General features: G+C 41.9%; 1 protein-coding gene across 1 annotated transcript in view; it reads right to left on the bottom strand.

Moving 5' to 3' along the window:
* Positions 1–683: 683 nt before the first annotated feature.
* The window catches only part of LOC138617173 (collectin-12-like), a 39,919-nt gene continuing 19,992 nt past the window's right edge, over positions 684–20,610 (bottom strand). Inside the window, exons 3-23 of the mRNA XM_069691926.1 lie at positions 18,000–18,122; positions 15,581–15,667; positions 14,385–15,428; positions 13,558–14,130; positions 13,281–13,423; positions 13,049–13,158; positions 12,825–12,967; positions 10,087–10,179; positions 8,397–8,481; positions 8,060–8,135; positions 7,821–7,916; positions 7,546–7,692; positions 7,101–7,191; positions 6,622–6,817; positions 6,077–6,171; positions 4,511–4,599; positions 4,210–4,297; positions 4,008–4,062; positions 3,714–3,867; positions 3,381–3,502; positions 684–1,723 (exon numbers count right to left, since the gene is read on the bottom strand). Coding sequence (XP_069548027.1) covers positions 1,492–1,723; positions 3,381–3,502; positions 3,714–3,867; positions 4,008–4,062; positions 4,210–4,297; positions 4,511–4,599; positions 6,077–6,171; positions 6,622–6,817; positions 7,101–7,191; positions 7,546–7,692; positions 7,821–7,916; positions 8,060–8,135; positions 8,397–8,481; positions 10,087–10,179; positions 12,825–12,967; positions 13,049–13,158; positions 13,281–13,423; positions 13,558–14,130; positions 14,385–15,428; positions 15,581–15,667; positions 18,000–18,122 — 3,842 coding nt within the window. The 3' untranslated portion in view covers positions 684–1,491. The remainder of the gene's footprint in view (positions 1,724–3,380; positions 3,503–3,713; positions 3,868–4,007; positions 4,063–4,209; positions 4,298–4,510; positions 4,600–6,076; positions 6,172–6,621; positions 6,818–7,100; positions 7,192–7,545; positions 7,693–7,820; positions 7,917–8,059; positions 8,136–8,396; positions 8,482–10,086; positions 10,180–12,824; positions 12,968–13,048; positions 13,159–13,280; positions 13,424–13,557; positions 14,131–14,384; positions 15,429–15,580; positions 15,668–17,999; positions 18,123–20,610) is intronic.

The raw sequence follows: 20,610 nt of genomic DNA, 5'->3' as shown, positions 1-20,610 counted from the left end.
ATCCTGCACTGCTTCTCCATTTAAAATATCATAACAATAATCAAAAACATAAATTAAAATGCACTACAAAAAAAAAAAAAAAAACATAGCAGTCATTTTTTCCAACACTGACTATAGAGATGCTTCAAAGACACCGGGGGTTTAGAGAGTTGTCCCCCTAGTAGCCAAGTCGGTGGTACGAGTGTGTTAGTACAGCCACGGGGACACGTGGGACACGGAGCGACGTCCGCATCCACCAAAAAGGAAAATTGCTCGGTTTGAAAAGGAAAACTCTGCAGCATGAAGTAAAATGTCAATCATAATACAGAAAGAAAAAGAAAAGTTCTTTTCCGGCATGTAAGTATTTTTTTTTTTTTTTTTTTCCCTTTTGTTCTCTTTGGCTTTTACACCTCTAATTCAGCGACGTCCTTACCGCAAAGTTCACCTTTAAGGCTGAGAGAGACACGCCCGGAGCTGTGCTAGCATGCAGCCCACCCATGATGTCATCACGTGGCCTTTACTACTAGTTCAGTACAGTATATACAAGAGTCATGTGCATGCTTCAATTCCTCTGGTTTCTTTTTCCCCTCCAAAAAAAGCAAAGTGGCTTCAGTTTTCAGTACTTTTCATAGTTGATGACACATATAGAATGTAGTAGTAGCCTAATGGTTTCAGAATTGCTAAAATTCCTTTGTTTAAAAAAAAAAAAAAAAAAAAAAGTAAGTCAACACCCCTTTTTTGTGACATGTTAATACTGTAGTTGCTTGAAGTGGGCTGTGGTTTACTGAGGATTTATTTCTGTGTTAGTGTGTGAATGAAGATAAATTATAATTCATGACTGAGGTGTGTATGTCAACCAAGTAGTGCTGCTGTGTGTGTGTGTGTGTGTGTGTGTGTGTGTGTGTGTGTGTGTGTGTGTGTGTGTGTGTGTGTGTGTGTGTGTGTGTGTGTGTGTGTGTGTGTGCGTGTGCACCTGCCTGTAGTGTGTATTGTGTGTTGCTCCAGTGTGCGTACAGAGGCTGGAGTGAGGGAATGCCTGTGTGTATTTCACACTTGATCAAATAGTAATGGCGTAAGTATTATGTTGGTAGATTGAAGCCGCTACAGTTACACCTGAAACTCGCAGCAATTTTTGAATGCTATTTAAATCAAAACCTCGTGACCACCTCTAAATCCGGAGTGAGAAGTGTAACTGTATATTTAACTCTTTCGGTGCCAAATGAAACACTAAGTGTGCCAAATGTCAGTGTTCCTTTCCTTTTTTTTTTTTTTTTTTAACCGCACTATCTGGTGCCCCACAAGAAAAAAAAAAAAGTTATGAAGCACAAATTATCTACGATAACTATTTGATCAGGTGTGTGTGTGTGTGTGTGTGTGTGTGTGTGTGTGTGTGTGTGTGTGTGTGTGTGTGTGTGTGTGTGTGTGTGTGTGTGTGTGTGTGTGTGTGTGTGTGTGTGTGTGTGTGAGAGAGAGAGAGAGAGAGAGAGAGGGTAACAGTGAGCTCTGGGGGCCCTATAGCAAGGCCTTCTCTGAGTATGGGGCCTGCAGGGCGTCTGAGGAAGGTGCTATGCTCGGGCCAGACGGGGAACTGTAGTTTGCCGACTGCGTCATGCCTGCTGGAGTCGTGCACGGTGCCGGGCCGGGAGCGCTGGCCGGGTTCTGGTAGGACTGAACATCTGCTGGGCCCATACTGCCCGGACCTGCGCTGTAGACTGGAGGCTGGCCCATGTACATTTGGACGTCACTGTGGGGTGGGTGGGGGGGGGGAATAAATGAATAATAAATGAAGAAAAATGCTTTACAACGAGGTGGACTCATTAATAGTGTAAATTCTCAATAGCTTCGACTTGCACAAACCATTACATATCTGTCCCTAATAAGGAAGGGTGCGAATACAGTGAACCCTCGCTATTACGCGGTTCACCTTTCACGGTCTCGCTGCTTCACGGATTTGCATCGTGCATTGAAATCACATTACGACTATATGTAACGTAGATATATTTAATGTCCAGTTCTATCTATTTCAATTGTAAAATAAAGGTTACTACTTCACGGATTTCGCCTATCACGGTTTCTATTTGGAACGTAACCCCCGCGAAAAACGAGGGTTCACTGTACACCCAAAATTCATGTCGCACTGTAGTTACAGCCTAATTTAGACTTCCACACCAGTGACTCCATCTCTAGAAGAAATGAGTAAAGTCATATTGAACAGTGTGCTGCACTGAATTTTCCAAACACAAAAACTGTTGTCAATCGAGCTGCTGGGATCATGTTAAACTTACGTGGGAGGCGACATTGATGGTGCCACAACACTCAATTAGTGAATAAACAGGAGAGAAAATAAAAAATAAAAAAAGCATTTCTCTTCAACGAGCCCCGAACTGCAACGCTGAGCATGACATGGTGAGAAATGAATGCCCTGAACTCAAATCGTACTGGTGATGAACATGGAAGATTTGAGTTTGCATTAACTACTAAAAAAAAAAATAGGAGTACATAAGAAAACAAATAGAAGGCCAAATACCAAAATATCCTAAAATACATGCGAACAAGAGGCCTCTACACGAGGGGCGTTCAAGAAGCTCCGAGACCATTCGCTTCGCACACAAACGGAACTCAAAAAGGTGAATGCTCATTGAGCAGGGAGAAGTGTAACTTTTGAGAGCAAGTACTTAAAGTTAAACCATTTAATCAACACTAGAACACGAGTTAGACATGTTTTTGCGACCACGAGTACGTGAAGCATTCGTGATTTCACTGTGGACTTGAAAGTCGAGCAGCGAGCTCACATCTCATTTTCTGTCAAACTTAGGAAATTGGCAACGGGGATCCGTCAAAACAAAAAAACAAACAAAAAAAAATGCTTCAAAAAAAAAAAAAAAGCTACGGCAATAAAGCGATGAGCGGAGAGGGGTTTTGAGTTGCGTCCGCGTTTCAAGAGGGGCAGAACGTCGGCGTTCAAAAAGTTGCGCTGCGATGCTCTCAGGCGTCTGAAGGAAAACGTGCACATTACAGCGCCGCAGCTCTATTGGTGTGGAACGGGAACAGTCCGATCGCACTTCGCATGTCTGGAACAGGTGAAGGCCTGGTTCTTTCTGCAGTTTGGTAAAGTAACAACCCCGGCCAAGGACGGAGAATTTGCAGTATTAACAAATATTTTTTTTCCTGTAAAACTGACGACGGGTGGACACACTCGAAAAGAGAATGAGACAAATTATACCGGTGGAAACAGAAACCGGAAGGTGTTTTGGCATCGTGTCGTAAACACTTTTCCCGCCCAATAAGTAATAAACAGAGGAGAGACGGTGAACACTAAAACTCCCAAAAGGAGATTGATCACATCAACAGCTTGTCATTTGCTTTAGCATAGCAGGACACCAAAACACTGTGAACCTCACCTGGGAGCTGGCTGACCAGGAATGGGGGCTCCGACAGGAAGCTGCTCCATAGGAACAGTATAACCTTGCACCCCAGTGCCGCTCATGGCATATGAACCCGATGCAGGCTGACCGGGGTAGACCTGTGGACATAGTGGACGGTGAGAGCGGACGTGGCTGCCGGGTACTTGGAAAGATTGATGGCAACTTAGAAACACGGTCGGCGTGAGAGGAATATTGGCTGGACTTCAAAAAGGCAGAGGAGATGAATGACGGTTTGGCGGATTTCATTTCCCACAAAAAGGATTTTGAAAAACATCAAACATCCCGTCAACACGTCAGGTCGACTTTTACCTGTTGTGCCGTGTTGGCAGGCTGCTGCATGTAGTACTGCTGGCTCTGCAGCTTGGCGTACATGGTGTAGACCGGATCTTCATTCATCAGCTTGGCGTACAAAGACAGGGCTTCCATCACTTTCACGTTGAGGTCCGACAGCTCCGAGTGATTCCTGACGATACAAATCCACACAATCAAAACGTCACATTCCCTTCGCTTAATATTTATCAAACGCGTAAACTCCCCTCTCGTTACACGTTTTACGTCTACCATCTGCAGACATGCGGCAACAGCACTACAAGCTCAGTGTACCTGTCTGTGTCCTCCAACTTCTGGTCAATGAGGGGACACATTTGATTGCAGGCACCTGATGATGGGGAGACAAAAAAAGAAAAAGAAAAAGATTCAACAAATAGTTATCTCAAGCCAACAATAATCCACCTTCACAAAAACGTTCATTTGTTGTTTTATACTCCGCCACTTTCATTCATAAAATGATATTAGTTCCGTTTACCTTCCAGCTGTAGTAACTCGACGCTGTCTGACTGGTTGTCTGTCGGATCTGCACTTTGAATCATCTGCAGTAGCTGGTCCATTTTGTCCTGAAAGGTTTCAGTAAAGGTCAAGTACGTGCGAGTTCATTTGACAACATACGTCATTCATTCATCGTTCTCGAAAAACAAAACACGGACTATGAAGGTCTAAAATTTGGATTTTGTTGTCACTATTTTTGTAGGCGAGTAATCATTTTATGATGTTTTATTGGAAGAAAGCTCTCTATTTATTGACGTAACTGCACACAGTAGGGAACTTACCTCGTCTATATACACAGGCTCCTGTTCGGGCTCTATAGTCTCCACCTGAATGTCCTCACTGAACTGTACCGTTTTCTTCTCCGTCTTCACTGTAGATTTCCAAAGTAACAGCGGATGCGGCAGCAAAAAAAAAGAAAGAAAAAGAAACGCAACAGTACCAGCGATCAGTGACATCATCCATATAACGCAAGAATGACCGATTCATACAAACGCACAACACCGGTCTGGATATTAAATAACAACAAAGTTACAGTCTGATAAAAGATTTTGTCAAAGTGTCTTTTGAAAGCCATTGAAATACGTGCATCGTTTTTCTTTGTGCTAACCTGGTGTGAAGCGCCACAACTCCACATTAAAGCATCAGGCAGCTCTCGTGGAAATATGTTTGCACTAATGGGGAGGAAAACGGCAAAATAGCTGAACGTACGTGTGCAGCATGGATGTTTTGAGGGACTGAAACACGAAGAGGCGTCATGCAAAAGAAATGACAAAGATATACAAGCAGCAGGTGAACAAATGGATGCGATGAAGAAGGCGGACAGCGACGAAGCAAAGCTGGTAACGGGGGAAAACCTTTGGCATCTACTACACCAGATGACCGACAGCTTTCTGCGTTTGTTTGTTTTTTCTTTTTGTCAGTTTATTAAACATTTGAAGTTGGAAGACACACTGCTGTTCCAACAAAAAACTGCTGATGCTCGAGTATATTCCTGCAAGTATGTGAACTCCCTTTAAAAAATATTTGAAAGCAGCTGTAAGTTTTATGACTGGAGCTCCTATGTTATGATATAATGTATATGTAATGTAAAATATAATATAATAACATCGGACGGTACAGTGAAGTTTCGCACTGCAGAAAGTTATACCATAGACTGTTATTAGTTTAATATATTTCTGTGGCAGCAGTGAAGGAGATGTTAAAATTCATGAATGAAGGGATTTAATGAATAAAAAAAATAAATAAAAAAAAAGAGGATGCATCAATTGACAAGACAAAGCCATGACATGAATATGAAAGGGCTTTAATTCATTGAACGCTTCATGACCGAAGGGATTTAATGAATTAAAAAGAGGTTGCATTAATCATCAATTCAGAAGATAATGCTTTGATATGAGTAGGTGCGTTGCATTTGAATGGCATATTAAAAGTTCAGCCATCAAAGCAGGACACAAGATTTTGTATCAGCAGGGAAGACATCAGTAACAGAGATGAAAAAAAACGACCTGAAAGGTATCCAAACACCACGAGACACTTTTTGAATGACTTCCCCGAGTTACAGGCGGTGTTGTTGTTGTTGTTGTTTAATGCACGCAATAACCTGTATACATCTTTTCCTGCTTATGTCACCAATATCCTGACTGTGTTGTAATCGCACTGAGTTCTTTGTATTGTTTCCACCATGTGTGTGTGTGTGAGCGATTCATCGATTGGCCCACTCCACGATCTATAAAGCAGTATTGCTAATGGGCTAAATGGGCTATCAAAGTATTAGCGGTGACGCAAGAGAAGAAAGGGTGCGTGATGTGCGTGTGTGTGTGTGTGTGTGTGTGTGCGTGGACACTCACTCATCTCAGGCTCTGCAGTGAGGTCAGCAGTGACAAAGTTGGAGGGGAACAACCCGATTCCCTGGTACGTTTCCCCCTTCCACCAGTTGGGGTCACTGAGAGAAAGAAAATCACATTCAGTGATGAACAGACACTCGGAAAGAGTCTACTTTTTTAATTTATTTTTTATTATTAACTGGATTTAATCTGTCATTTTATCAGTGCTGCAGACAGACCTCATATTAAAGATGACACAGTTTAGACATGCAGACTTTTTTTTTTCTCTACTAACTAATCTGCAGAGTTTCACACTTTATAAACATCAAAGTATTTTAATGAATTCCTGAAAAAGTCCTTTCAGAGATTCACAGTTTCCTATCAAACGGTAAAAGTTTCAAAGGCAGTTCATCAGACGGGTTGAGAATGTGACATCGTGATACACATTTCAGCAGGGCAGCCACTTCCCAGAGAAGAGACACCCAACTCTGAACGCAAAATAGATGCCCTAACTTCGCACAAATATTTGCCAAATCCCGGTTTACTTTCATACTTGTGCAAAACTTCACCTGTCGTCTAGGATGGTGATGATTTCTCCCGACTTGAAGGTGAGCTCGTTGTCCTCTGCAGCCTCAAAGTCATAGATAGCGCGGACTTTCCTTCCGTCCGACTTGTGTGAGGAGAGCAGGCTGGAGGTGCTCGGGTAAAGGCTCGACAAGGAGGTCTGTGGCTGCTGACGTTGCTCCTTCAGCGACAACTCGATTGCTGCACACAACACAGGCGAATATGCGCGACCGCGTGCCCTTTAAAAAAGGTCGCACACCTTTCAAAACGTCTCCGATTCATGAATCCAGCGTACACGGGAAGTTATGTAAACACGGCCAAGAGCGATCAAAAGGCGCCAGTGTGCCAGTTTTAAGGAAAATTCTTCTCAGGAATACATTTCTAAACTCACGTCTGAATATTAAAAAATTGTACAGAAGTGGTTCAGTCATTTGCAAAAAAAAACAGGTTTAATAATTTGACGTTAATCTTGAGGCCTCTTTACCTTTGGCCAAGTCCTCCTCTTCTTTTTTGTTTGTTGAGGTGGAGGGATCTTTTGCCACTAAAGCTGGGCTTGCTTTTGCTTGCTCTGCAGCCTGTGAGAAGACAATAATCATATACTTAGGCAAATTATGACTCAGACTCATGACTTAGAGGAATAAGATGATGGGTTTGAGTCTCAGTTTCGAAGCAGGATAACCTCAAATTTACCATTTAATTAAAATAATTTCTGTCAGATAATTGTGTGGCTTCTTGACGCGAGATAGTAACATCAAAGATGCCGGAATCAAAATGGAGACAACGCGGCTTCTTTTGGTCTTAATCACTAGTCTACATGGGAGCTCCAAAATACAACATTTTAAATATGTATTATTCATATACAATCTGCTAATGCTCATTTAAAAAAAAAAAAAAAAAAAACTGTGTCACAATATTACCTACAGACCTACCTGGGAGCCCACAGCTGGGAAAGTGACACCCTGCTCGCGTAGATTCTTGATCATTGCCGAGATCAGACTGAGTTGTGGATCATTGCGGAAGTCCTCCGCCCACTCCACCATCAGGGCCTTCAGCTTCTCGCACACTTTGGGGTGGCCCTGCAGACGACGCATATCAAAACATGTTGTGGGAACAATGATAGAGCGTGACCCGATTTACACTAATCACTAATACTTAAATGTGGCGTATATGGATAAAACAGAGGAAGGGAAAGTGACCAAAATACCTTGTTTAAGACGTTACTGACTTCGCTGGCGAACTCTCTGGAGCACACCTCCAAGTGGAAGATTTTGCCGCAGTTTGAAACACAAGCACCGAGAAGCTGCGGGGGACCGAGGGTACAGAATATTCATGAACCGAACATTGACATGCATGGAGCACACATTAGGACATGACTTATCAGACGCTAAATTTGATTACTCCACTCGCTCACAGCTCGGTGCCTCTAACAACAAGTGTGCTTACAGTCAGCGCCTGCATGGCTACATGGGGATCCTTGTGGTTCACTCTTCTCATTATGGAGCGGAGGCATTCTTTGGGCCTGAAACAGAACACAAGAACTCAAAAGGTTTGAGGAAATAAACCGAAGGTCAAAACATAATTGATCTCAGTTAAGCTAAACATGACGGTTTAGAGTTAAGTCTGTAAATATGAGTATCAATCTTACATTTTCTTCATTGTAAACTTGTTGGTATGGGATACAAAAAGTATTTCAACACTGGAAAACTGTTAAAAATAACACTTTTTTTTTTTTTTTGGTGCCTTAGTTTTGTGTTGCTTAGAAGGAAGAAAGCCGACTAACCCGGTGCGCGACTGTCCTATCTTATCACATATGTCCAGTATGAGGCCCCAGTCCTCTGCTGTGTTCATCTCACTGGTTGCTTTCTCTGCAGGAAAGAGGCACGACAACCATCGTAAGAGAAAACACTTCCAAGTTGGCAAAAGGGAAGTTGTTCATGGCTGTAGTGTATTTGGAGTCAGAAACAAAAGATAACAGGTGAGGAGCCTCTTCAGGAACAAGCAAGTGTCTCGAAAAAGAGAAACATAGCTGCAAGAGTCAGAAATGTCTTTGTGCACGACAGGTATGTTATGCACCTTTACAAATGAACATAAACATGAGAGCGATACAGAGGGCTGATTACATAATAAAAGCACCTTTCACTCCAACAGAACTGTAGTAAACACCAATTGAATGCAGCTCATATTGTCCGTTTTGCGTACCGAAGTTAATCTGAAACCGTGGCTTGTGGAATTAAGAAAATATACCGTCTTTCATTCAGTGGTTGTGAGAGTTGCCCTTTGCCAGATGGGTTTTCTTTGTCTTTGCATACATTGTTATGATCGTTTGGGACTTCTCTTCCTGACAAATGACGTGACTTTACAGGGTTTGATGGACCATCCTGCTCGGGTCAGCAGGCGGAGCATTTCGTTTGCGTAATCGACTCTTCTTGGCTTCCGAGATACCTCGTGTTTCCATCAAAGTATTAATAGAAGTGACGAAAGCGAGACCTCTTACAAAGCTGACACGGACCTCTTTCCAACCTCGCAACTCGCCGCTTTAGCTGCCGTTATTGTGAAGTATAGTAGCGGCTGTCAAAGGCAAGAGTGTAATAATTATAATATCTGTACGCAAGGGGACTGAAAAACTGCACTAAAAAGAAAACAGTATAGTAGAGAATTGAGGGCAATGGATGGCGTAGATATCAATGTATACCATTGAATCTAACTGGTGCATCAGTGAAAAATGCTGCTTTTATGAAAGGCATTTAAAAAGGGTAAACATCAATATTAAAACTGAATGAATATACAGCAAGTTCTTTGTTCGTCCCTGCTCACTGTACATGCCAAAGAGGTGGTTAACCACAAAGACAACAGAGGAAACACCTTCATGGTTTCACGGCAACACCGTATCCTCTTTCATTTCCACTCACCGAGGATGTCAGGATCATCATATCAGGATCAACATATCAGGATCAACATATCAGGATCATCATATCAGGATCAACATATCAGGATCATCATATCAGGATCAACATATCAGGATCAACATATCAGGATCATCATATCAGATCAGATATCAGTTAGTACAAGGGAGGGACCTAATGACGGCGGCGTCTATTAACAGTTAACTTCACACAAAAAAGACACCCAAAAAAAAAAGTCTGCACGTGTTATGAACTGGGGGGGAGGGGGGGAGGGATAAATGATGTCTCTTTCAAAAAAAAAAAAAAAGGTGTTTTCAGGACGCTGTCTCCAAACAGTTGGCTGCTCGTTAGCTCAATCTCCATATAAACAACTGAGCTAGCAGGCTAAGTCATCGAACCACAACAAACGCAAGGAAACACAAGGCAGTTATCACAGCGCCTGATATTTATATGATGTTTTCTTAAAACATTGACAATATAAACCCCGAAGCGAGACGCCAGCCCAGAGCCGGAAGAACACAAAACAAAAAGCTGTGTGAAGCTAGCCTCCGGTTTCTGATTACTCACCAACATCTTGGTCAAACGGGTTGGTCGTGAAGAGAGGCATCGCTCGGCGTGTCGACAAAACAGCAGATCTCGCCTTTTCTCCCCCCCTCCCCCCTCAGATGTTTCTCTTTTCCCCTTCTTACTCGGATTTAACGCAATAAAAAACGCATAGTAACGACGGCTCGGTTTGGTTTTGTTGTTGTTTTGTTTTGTCAGACGCGGCTTTAGCTGCCTGTTTCTTCTTCTTTTTTTTTTTTCTACACTGTCACTCCTTCGCCTGACGGCAACATGCGAGGCATTCTGGGTAATCGGAGCGGACAGCGCGCGGTGTCAAACGAGCGTCGACTTACGATGTAACGCGCAACACCCCCCTCCCCCCCCCCCCAAAAAAAAAAAAAACAACAACAACAACAACAACACACCTGTCGGTGCGTCCGCTCGAGAAAACAAAAACGGGAGCTTAAAAGCGAGAAAGCGCCCGTGAAGAAAATAAACATGTCATCGTCAGGTGACTCCGATCATGTGACGTTTTCTCGTTTAATGTCCCCCCCCCCCCACCGTTTAGTCACAGGGGATTTCTTTTTTTCATCGTAAATATGTTCATGAATTAAATAATGTTAATCAGTCAGCAGGGGAGGAAAGTACTTGAGTATTTTCTGCCCATTTTCTGCTACTTTTACCGGAGCCCACTTTTTTTTTTACACCATTACATTTAACTGAGCCCATCATTAGGTTACTTTGTAGATTTAGCTCCATTTATTTGACAGCTGAATTTGACAGAAAATTTATTTTCTTTTAAGACAAACTATATGATGTGTTGTTATAGTTTAAAATGTCTAAAATATGAAAAATTATAAACAACAATCAAATTCCAGAAGTGTCTTTTTTTTGTGCCATTTTTCTTTCTTAATATCATAAATTAAACATTTTGGATTTTGGGCATATTGGATGTTGGAGTAGTACATTTTTTTTTTTTTTATTGGATAAACGTGACTAAACAAGCTTTGTCTGCAGACATTAGTGGAAAAGAGAGAAGTAAAAAGAAAATACTTGTGCCGTTTATGAGAAAGAAGAATCATAAATACACTTTAATAATACATTGTAATAATTCAAATTTTTAATAGTGTTTTGAAAGGATTTAGAGAAACAATCTTGTATTTCTGGTCTCAGCATACAGTTAAATAGTAAATATATTGTCTATTTTATTTGTAATCATTCCAGTCCAAAAAGTTAAAGTTAATTACATAATTTGATCATATTGATGGGCAGAGTCCTACCTTTTGTTCAAGCACTGATTTTTTTTTTAGCTTTTATACGTTGGTTAGCTAATTAATACATACAAAATGAAAAGCTAGAAATAGATTAAAAAAAAAAGATGCAGACGAGCGTGAACCTCATAAAAAAAAAGTGTATCAATCAGAATGTTCCATTTCTTCCTCCATTTTTATGGGCAAACAAATAGTTTTTAACGCAATACCATCTGAATGAATCATGCAATATTTTATCGGAAAAGCCTCCACACGCAGTTTCTTTCACATTTTATTGTGGTATGAGTCCCGAACTGATCCATCAGAACTCAATGATTTAATGAAGGCATAATGAACCTTAAACCAGATTACACACTGCTACTCAGTCCTCAAGCATTATATAACATGACAAAGGTCACTCATACAATAATAACAACTGATTATGAAAATCATAAACATGTAACATGTTTCACATATTGTATTTGGCATAATGAATAAATCATCTTATAATGGCTACATTAGAAAACAGTTATATGTTAACTTCATATAAAACTCATACTGGCAGCCTAAAGTCTAAGAAATACTGCCCTTCATAACACAGCAGCACTGCTGACACTGAGCATCTGTTCTCCAAAAGAATTAAAAAAAAACAATGACATCGATATTTCAGCTTTCGTAAGGTGAAATTCACACTAGCTTTATTTTCTATGTAACATCTGAGGTTGCAGTTATTTGCTGGTGGTGAGGTGGCGCTCATTATTTTGTGCAGTTTATTTCAAATCACAGCTCTGGGTCTGTGAAGCATTTTACAGAATACAAAATAGTTACTCATTATCAACACCATAATCCTCTGATGTAGATTTTCTTTGTACGTGAAAAGGTTGAAAAAGCAGTCAAGAAATCAACCAATGTGAAACTCAATCCCAACCAACAATGTGTCTTTTGTAAAATATTATTTACAGATACACATGTACAACAGTGGCTGCACCGAATAATGACTTAGCATAGCCTAAATAAATGACTACAATCTTATTTTTCCTTAGGTACAAATTCAAAATCAATACAATAGTGGGATGGCTCTGTGCTTGTCTCCGTCTTTTGCACCATTGTAAAGTGCCTTTAAAGACAAAGATCAGTCCAAGTGTCAGAGACACTCGACTGGGCTGGCTTCATCAGAGTCCTCTCGTCATGTGGAGCTCCTCCACATGTCCTTCATCATAGTCACATCTTCAGCCTCACCGTCATCTTCTTCACCTTTCTCCCAGAGAAAGCTCACACTGCCTTAGATGGATGCTATAAAACCGGAACTTTCACTGTGAGGAGAAAAAGATGTGCTGATTAACTTACAGCCACAACAACAGTCATTTTTCACAACACTGACACAGCTGGTTTTGGTCTTTATATGGGATAGATGTGGAAAATTACAAAAATATAGAATTTTTATTTTGCACAAACAAACGCAAATATGAGATTTCCTAATTCAAACAGGTCTGATGTGTAGAAAGTACTGACGGTCGGAGGAATGTTCACAGATAAAACCGATGCGGTCAGTGCAGTAGAAATCATTCCAGTTGGCGTTATGGATAAGACCGGCGCAGTCCTCGCCGTCTACATGACCATGAGTCCAATTGTCAGGCTGGCCTGGCTTCCACTTCCTGACAACAAGCACAAGGACAATTAGCTTCAAGAAGAATCAAATCATAAATCACTTCAATACATTAATATATGTGACTCACTTGAAAACGGGTATGGTTCCATCCACCCACTTCCAGACGTTTTCCTCCTCCCTGTCAGTGAGTCCCAGCCAGAAATAGCCTTTTCCTGCGATTGCATTTCTTACAAATAGCTACAAATAGAAGAGCAATAATCAAGATAAATAGTTCATAATAACCATTTTGCGTTAGTTTAAATTGTTCTTTAAAATCAATTATAATATTACAAATAATGTCTAGGTCTAATTTAATTTACCTGTTCCTCATTGTTATTGATAATGAGCATATGAGATGAGATGTTGGTACAGAACTGGTTGGCCTCGTCAAAGTTAAGTCTCTGAGCACCGGAGGAGAAGTAATAGCAGCTCTCTCCAAACTTTTTGAACTTGGGTGGACAACCTGGAAGAAGAATTTACCACAATGTTTCAGAAAGTAAAAAGAGGCAGTTTGGATTGCAGTTTGTATATAAAAAAAAATGCACTAACACCGGGCTACATGTCAGTGTCCTGCCGTTATGTAATCAGTGAACTCACCAGGCGTTGCGGTGGTGGCGACAGGCGGCTGGACCTGCCGGGACACGGAGCCCTGTGGTTCCTCTGCTGGTTTTGGGGATTCAGGTGGTTTGGTAGTTTCAGGGAACTGAGAGGCCTGAGTGGGCTGAGGTGGCTTTAGAAATGGAGGAGGTGCGACTGCAGGCACCCCTGGTAGCCCAGGAGGACCGGCAGGGCCGATGGGTCCAACAGGCCCACGAGGGCCCTCTAAACCCGCTGGTCCTGCTGCTCCCCTGGGCCCCTGTGGCCCTTGTGATCCTGGCATCCCTGACTGTCCATCCCTACCGGGAATTCCTAGAGCTCCAGGGTCACCTTTGTCACCCGGGTTTCCAGGGCGACCTCCAGACCCTCTCGATCCTTTAACTCCTGGGAGACCCCGAGCCCCGGCGGCACCCTTTGGACCTGTCCCACCTGGTGGTCCGGCGGCACCTTTCTCTCCTTTAGATCCAACCGAACCCAACGTCCCTTTGTCTCCTTTGTCACCCTTCTGTCCTGACTGGCCCACTGGACCCTGGGTACCTTTGTCACCCCTGGGACCTTTTGGACCTGGTGGACCTGAACGATAAGCAAGAGAGGGTTGGCGATATGTGACAGGATGTTGTGTCACTGTTGAGGTCTTAACATGTTTACGCACTTACAAAGACATATTTATTTCTTGTGCTTGGGTAATTTTAGTTCAATTATTACTTTGCTGATTTAGAAGTGTGTCACAGGCATGTTGTTTATGACAGAATCAAATCAAACCAATCAACAATCCTACGATCTGAAACATTTCTCAGATGCCCACCCATTATTTGTGCTGTTCTTACCCTGCAGGATGGTGAAGTTGGTGATGAGCTGTGAGTGCTTGCTGTCCACCAGCTTCATCTCCTCCATCACGATGGACAGGTTGCTGACCTCCCGGTCCAACCTGGCTGCCAGCTCGTCCTGCTGGGCGCGCAGCTCCTTGCTGTCTGCCTTGGCCTCTGTCACGGTACCATTAAGTCCCAGCAGCAGGTCCGAATGTCTCATCACCGTCTCGGCACAGGACCTCAGGCCGTTCAGGTCGGAGCTTATGACTCCCAGAATCTGGGCGGCAAAGCTCACGTTTCCTGTCACACGGTCCATGTCATTCTCGTGTCTGTCTAATCGCGCCTCCATGTCATCGAACTTCAGTGAGGTGGCGTTATCGTGGTCTCTCTGGTGGTCCATCAGCTCACGCAGGCTCTGGTCATGTCCCTCGGTTAGGGATGAGGTGTTCTGGATCTGGCTGGCTAGAGTGCTGAGCTGAGTTCCCAGGTCGTCCAGAGATTCTCCGTTGGACCTGGCCTGGGCCGAGTTGTTGGCTGCCAAAACCTGAAGGTTCTGGACCTTTTCCTTTAGCCACTCTGTGTCAGACTGGGTCTGTCTGGATGTTTGCTGCAGAACCTGATAGTCATTCTTTAACTTCTGAACTGCCTGGCCCGCGTCCTCAACCGTCCTCTGCAGCGTGCTGAGCAGATTGCGCTGCTGGGCCTGGGTGATGTTGAGCGCACCGATGCTAACCTGCGTCTGGCTCTGATCTTTGATCTGGCCCTGGATCTCGGACTGGAGCCATGCAGTGTCTGTCTGGAGGTCCTCAATCATTCCCCTGTGGGAAGCCATGGTCTGGTTGACCCCACGCAGTGAGGCTGTGTTGCCTTCCAGAAAACCCTGCAGGGACACATGGCCATTTTGCATATCATCTCCTGTGATCCGGAGCTCTTCCACCATATCAGTATTGCTGGTTGCTCTGAGGGCAATGTCTTTCAGTTGGCTCTGTAATGCTTCCAGATCTGACTTGAAAGTCTTGATTTCACTGGTGGCATTAACGGACTTCTCTCCTGTCTGATCGTCTGAAAAGGTGACATAAATAAATAAATAAACAATTGAAAAAAACAAACATGGTCAAATGTCTAACTCAAAACACCTCCTTATACACAGCATCAAACATTTTTAACAGCTATTGAGGTTTGAAACTATCCAAAACTATCCGAATGAGACTCACCTAGTTTCTTTAAATCAGTCTCCACAGCGTTGATCTTTCCTCCATAATTCTGCATGCCCTCTGTGACATTGTCCATCCTCTGGACCACTGAGAAAAGAGGAAAGGCAAGTTTATTTGTACAGCACATCTCAGCAACAAGGTAATTTAAGTACTTTATGCATAAGAAAGAAACAAAGAAAAAGATTGATAGAATTGACTCAGTTGAGTTTCTGAACAGCAGAGGCCGCTGCTGTATTCACACCTCAGCAGTGATTAACTGGTATGTCAAAGTTTTGAGCACATGATGTTGAACGGAGTGAAGAGTTCCTTAATACTTTTGTAACCAGGCAACTTTGCATCTGTTGATGGATACAAATCTCAGTTTTCAGAGTAAATTCACAAGTTCCACTCGATGAGTACAAACAATGTCAAGCACATAATGATTACCACACCAGCACACTCTTTTACTCTGGTTCCACTTTGTTTCTCTTTACATCTGCAAATAGAGTCCATGTCCTCTCTTCCACGGTTTGTTTTTCTGTCAGTGTGTGGGCGTTTAAAAAATGAACTGGAAGACATCCAAAGCTTTCATTGTTATCATTCCAGGAGTGACAAAAACACATAACAATAACAGGCCTTCGGGACAAACAAAAACACACGGGCCCCGTTTCAAAGAGCTGTTGTTCAGCTGCTGAGAGTTAGAGTGTGCAGCTTGAGTGTCCTTTCATTTTCTGTTTCCTCAAAAATGATTTCATTTTCTTATTGTTTATTTATTGGAGATTACTAGAGGTAGCAGTGACAAAAATTAGGTATATAGAATTAATATAAATATAAATACCCCTAATCTTGAACACACCCTCTTATTTCCTCTCTATAGCTCTTTTCTCCTCCCCGCATTCCTGTATTGGAAAGGCATTACGAGTTACATAAGGTTGCTAATTTAAGTAAGGCTTACTGGCTGCCTATTGTGACGAGTTCTGAGCGATAGTAAGGCCGTTACTCAACATGAGGCCAAGCAGATTAACGCTGATCAATGCTCAAGCAGGACACAATGCTTTAACAGAATGGGTCATTTAAAGGCCGACTGCGAGTGAACTAAAAAGGAGGGTGGACACAAAAACCCAGCGCAGAATCCAAACTGCTTTGGTCTCCTCCAAACTCAAACTGTTTTGTCAACCTGTGGTTCATGAGACAACAAATTGCTACCAAGCCATAAAATCTCCTCAGGGTTGTTAAGCCACGGTAATCGCTGCGTGATCATCTGGTAGACATTAAAGCCAAAGCATCAAAATCACATGCAGATCCAGAGCTGCAAAGTCAAAACAAACTTGACAGAACTTGAAATGCAGGATTCAGATTTAGATCTGAAAGTGTAGATGTTTGAATAAAGTCGTTCCCTGTTGGGCGAGTGTGCTCTCTGTGGCCTGTGGAGCACGGAGGACTTCAGCTTGGGGATATTTTGACAGGTTTTCTACGATTGATTTAGGCCATAAATGTGTAAGATTGGACAATATATAAAGTGCATTTCATAACGATTGCGCCTGAGATATCTTAAATTCCTTTCTGTTTCTATCTAACATCTTTTGGACACTTCTCTGGTTCAAACAAAGAGAAGCAGCAAAAATGAGTTGCAGTAAATACAATGCTGCACAATGTGTTTCCTATCTCAAGCTTGAAGCTATGGCTAATCTCCCAAAAACATCAATTTAGTAGAGAGTAAACAACGGAAGAGAGTCTTCTGAAGTGGTAAAGCTCCAGCTGAACTCTCTTGACTTGGCTGTTTTCAGGGACGCAACCAGTTAGGTTTATATATATATATAGGTTGCAAATGGTGGGCAGGAGATAAGGATGAAAAGTGACACACTTTAACATATTTGGCATATTTCCATTGTGATATTTGATTTGTGGCAAACATCAATGCAATTCTTTATGCTGAAGATCACAACACTGAAACTTGAGAAGTGATCATTTTACCAGGTGACACTTTTAAGTCGATGCACTTATGCCTAATTACTGTTTCAAGAGACAACAAGGCAGAGAATCTACAGCTTTGTAGGCAACTCTGAAGGTTTCACTAAAGTGATGCTTCGAGCCCAATGTTAACATCAGAAACCTAAACAATGCTAACATTATCTTCTTTTTGCTACAGAACCAAAGTATTAAACTAATTATAATAAGGATGCGACAAGGCAAATGACATCTAACACCACACTGAAGCCTTGAACCTGCCCAATTAATGACTGTCTGTCTTCTTAAAACCTGTGGAAAATAGTAGATTGTAAGGGCAGAGCACCTATTTGGTGAATGTGGGACTATATGTACTTACGAGTTGTGTAGCACAGCCACAGCTGTGAAATCTGTACTGTTGACATTTACAGCAGAAACATGGAAAAGTACAGTATTGTACAGGAAGGAGCTTTTAACTTCAGTTTTGACTCACCTTTGTATCCGAGGACAGCCACTGCTATGGTGAGCAGAGCACAGAGCACATAGAGGAGTGCAATGGCTGCCCTTAACGCCCAGTCATTTTTACACTTGGTGCACTCTGTACCCTCCTGAATTCCTGCAACATAAAACAGGTTCTGTGTCACGAATCAGTGTACAGTGAGGCTGCTTCATCTTAGTAACAGAGCACAATGTTGGGAAACAGTAGTAGCCCACATTGTGCAACTGGAAAGGGGAGTTAATAAACAAAATTAAAAAAAAAAAAAAAAACAGCCAAAAGTTTTCATTCAAAAGTGAAATAACACGGGGGAGGTTGCTTCATTTCATAACTAAGTTTAGTTCTGCGTGTCTACGCTGTGCCTTTCTTCAGCCAAGTATCAATTGGAAACATTTGGGCTCATGAATAGGCAAGAAGACTCACGACAAGACTTTGAAAACAGCACATGTGTTATCCATACGACAGACAAACCTAAACACAACAGGACCATTCCCCCTTTTGTGTCATTCCTCATCACCATCCAACCTAAAACAAGAGGGCATTGACATTTTTGGTCATTCTTGTCACAGATGTTCACCACAACTTCCTAAAAATCCACAAAGTGATACAATGCTAAACATTATGCTGAAGGCAGGATGTTTATTTGACTTTATTAGAAGTGATTGTAGCCTCTGGCAAGCAGGGCAAGAGGGCAGCTGGTGATTTTTCACAACAGGCAGTAACGGTCTTTACGTAGATGGAACAAAACTTTAAATCTTATAAAACTTATATAGGATGAAAGAAAGTTACTGAAACTGTAACACTTAACAGGAGGTTCATAAAATAAAAGTCTTTAGTTTTAGAATGTTTAGATAGTTTTGTTTAAGATACATTTTTTATTGATATCAAACTTGTTTTTTTGTATCTGGAGAACCAAAAATGAAAAAAAAAAAAAAAATGATGGTTTATAACAACTTGGAAAAACTTAAGTTTTGCTCATGGCCATTGGTTCTATTAATTATAATAACACTGTACTCTCCAAAGAAATTGTTGGGATCTCTGAACAGGGTGACATCGATAAAGATACGCTGTGTGCACAATTATTAGGCAAGTGAGTATTTTGACCATATCATCATTTTTATAGATATTTTCCAACTCCAAGCTGTATAAACTTGAATGCCTATTAGATTTAAGCATATCAGGTGATGTGTACTTGTGTAATGAGGGAGGGTGTGGCCTAAGGAGATCAACACTCTATATCAAGGTGTCCATAATTATTAGGCAGCTTCTTTTCCTCAGGCAAAATGGGCCAAAAAAGAGATTAATCTGACTCTGAAAAGTAAAAAATTGTAAAAAGTCTTTCAGAGGGATGCAGCACTCTTGAAATTGCTAAGATATTGGGGCGTGATCACAGAACCATCAAACGTTTTGTTGCAAATAGTCAACAGGGTCGCAAGACACGTGTTGACAAAAAAAGATGCAAATTAACTGCCAAAGATTTGAGAAGAGTCAAACGTGAAGCTACCAGGAACCCATTATCCTCCAGTGCTGTCATATTCCAGAACTGCAACCTACCTGGAGTGCCCAGAAGTACAAGGTGTTCAGTGCTCAGAGACATGGCCAAGGTAAGGAAGGCTGAAACCAGAACACCACTGAACAAGACACATAAGTTGAAACGCAGACTGGGCCAAGAAATGTCTGAAGACAGATTTTTCAAAGGTTTTATGGGCTGATGACATGAGAGGGACTCTTGGTGGACGAGATGGACGGGCCCATGGCCGGATCAGTAACGGGCACAGAGCTCCACTTCCACTCAGACGCCAGCAAGGTGGAGGTGGGGTACTGGTGTGGGCTGGTATTATTAAAGATGAGCTAGTTGGACCTTTTTCAGGTTGAAGATGGACTCAAAATCAACTCCCAAACCTACTGTCAGTTTTCAGAAGACACTTTCTTCAAGCAGTGGTTCAGGAAAAAGTCTGCATCTTTCAAGAAGACCATGATTTTTATGAAGGACAACGCTCCAACGCATGCATCGAAGTACTCCACTGCGTGGCTACCCAGTAAAGGCCTTAAGGGTGAAAGAATAATGACATGGCCCCCTTCCTCCTCTGACCTAAACCCTATTGAGAACTTGTGGGCCCTTCTTAAACGGGAGATTTACGGTGAAGGAAAACAGTCCACCTCTCTGAACAGTGTCTGGGAGGCTGTGGTTGCTGCTGCACAAAAGGTTGATCGTCAACAGATCAAGAAACTGACAGAATCCATAAATGGAAGGCTTATTACTGTTACTGAAAAGAAGGGTGGCTATATTGGTCACTGATTTTTTTTTTTTTTTTTTTTTTTGGGGGGGGGATTTCAGAAATGTTTATTTGTAAATTTGGAGTTGTTTGTTTATTATTCTCACTTTAACAGATGAAAATAAACAAGTGAGATGGGAAAAATTGCATTTTTCATTTAATTGCATAATAATTCTGCACACTAATAGTTGCCCAATAATTCTGCACACATAGATATTCTCCCAAGAAAGCCAAAACCTCACTTTTACTTTCTTAAATATTCAGGTTTGAGGTTCATTAACATTTTGGATTGACCGAGAGCACTGTAGTTGTTCCGTAATAAAATGAATCCT

Source organism: Brachyistius frenatus, unplaced genomic scaffold (genome assembly GCF_029030835.1).
Source record: "Brachyistius frenatus isolate BFR_SWC_R1_liver_20210118 unplaced genomic scaffold, ASM2903083v1 Contig_12, whole genome shotgun sequence".
Lineage (NCBI taxonomy): Eukaryota > Metazoa > Chordata > Actinopteri > Embiotocidae > Brachyistius > Brachyistius frenatus.
Note: the sequence above shows the minus strand (reverse complement) of the source record. Positions and strands in the feature narration are given on the sequence as shown.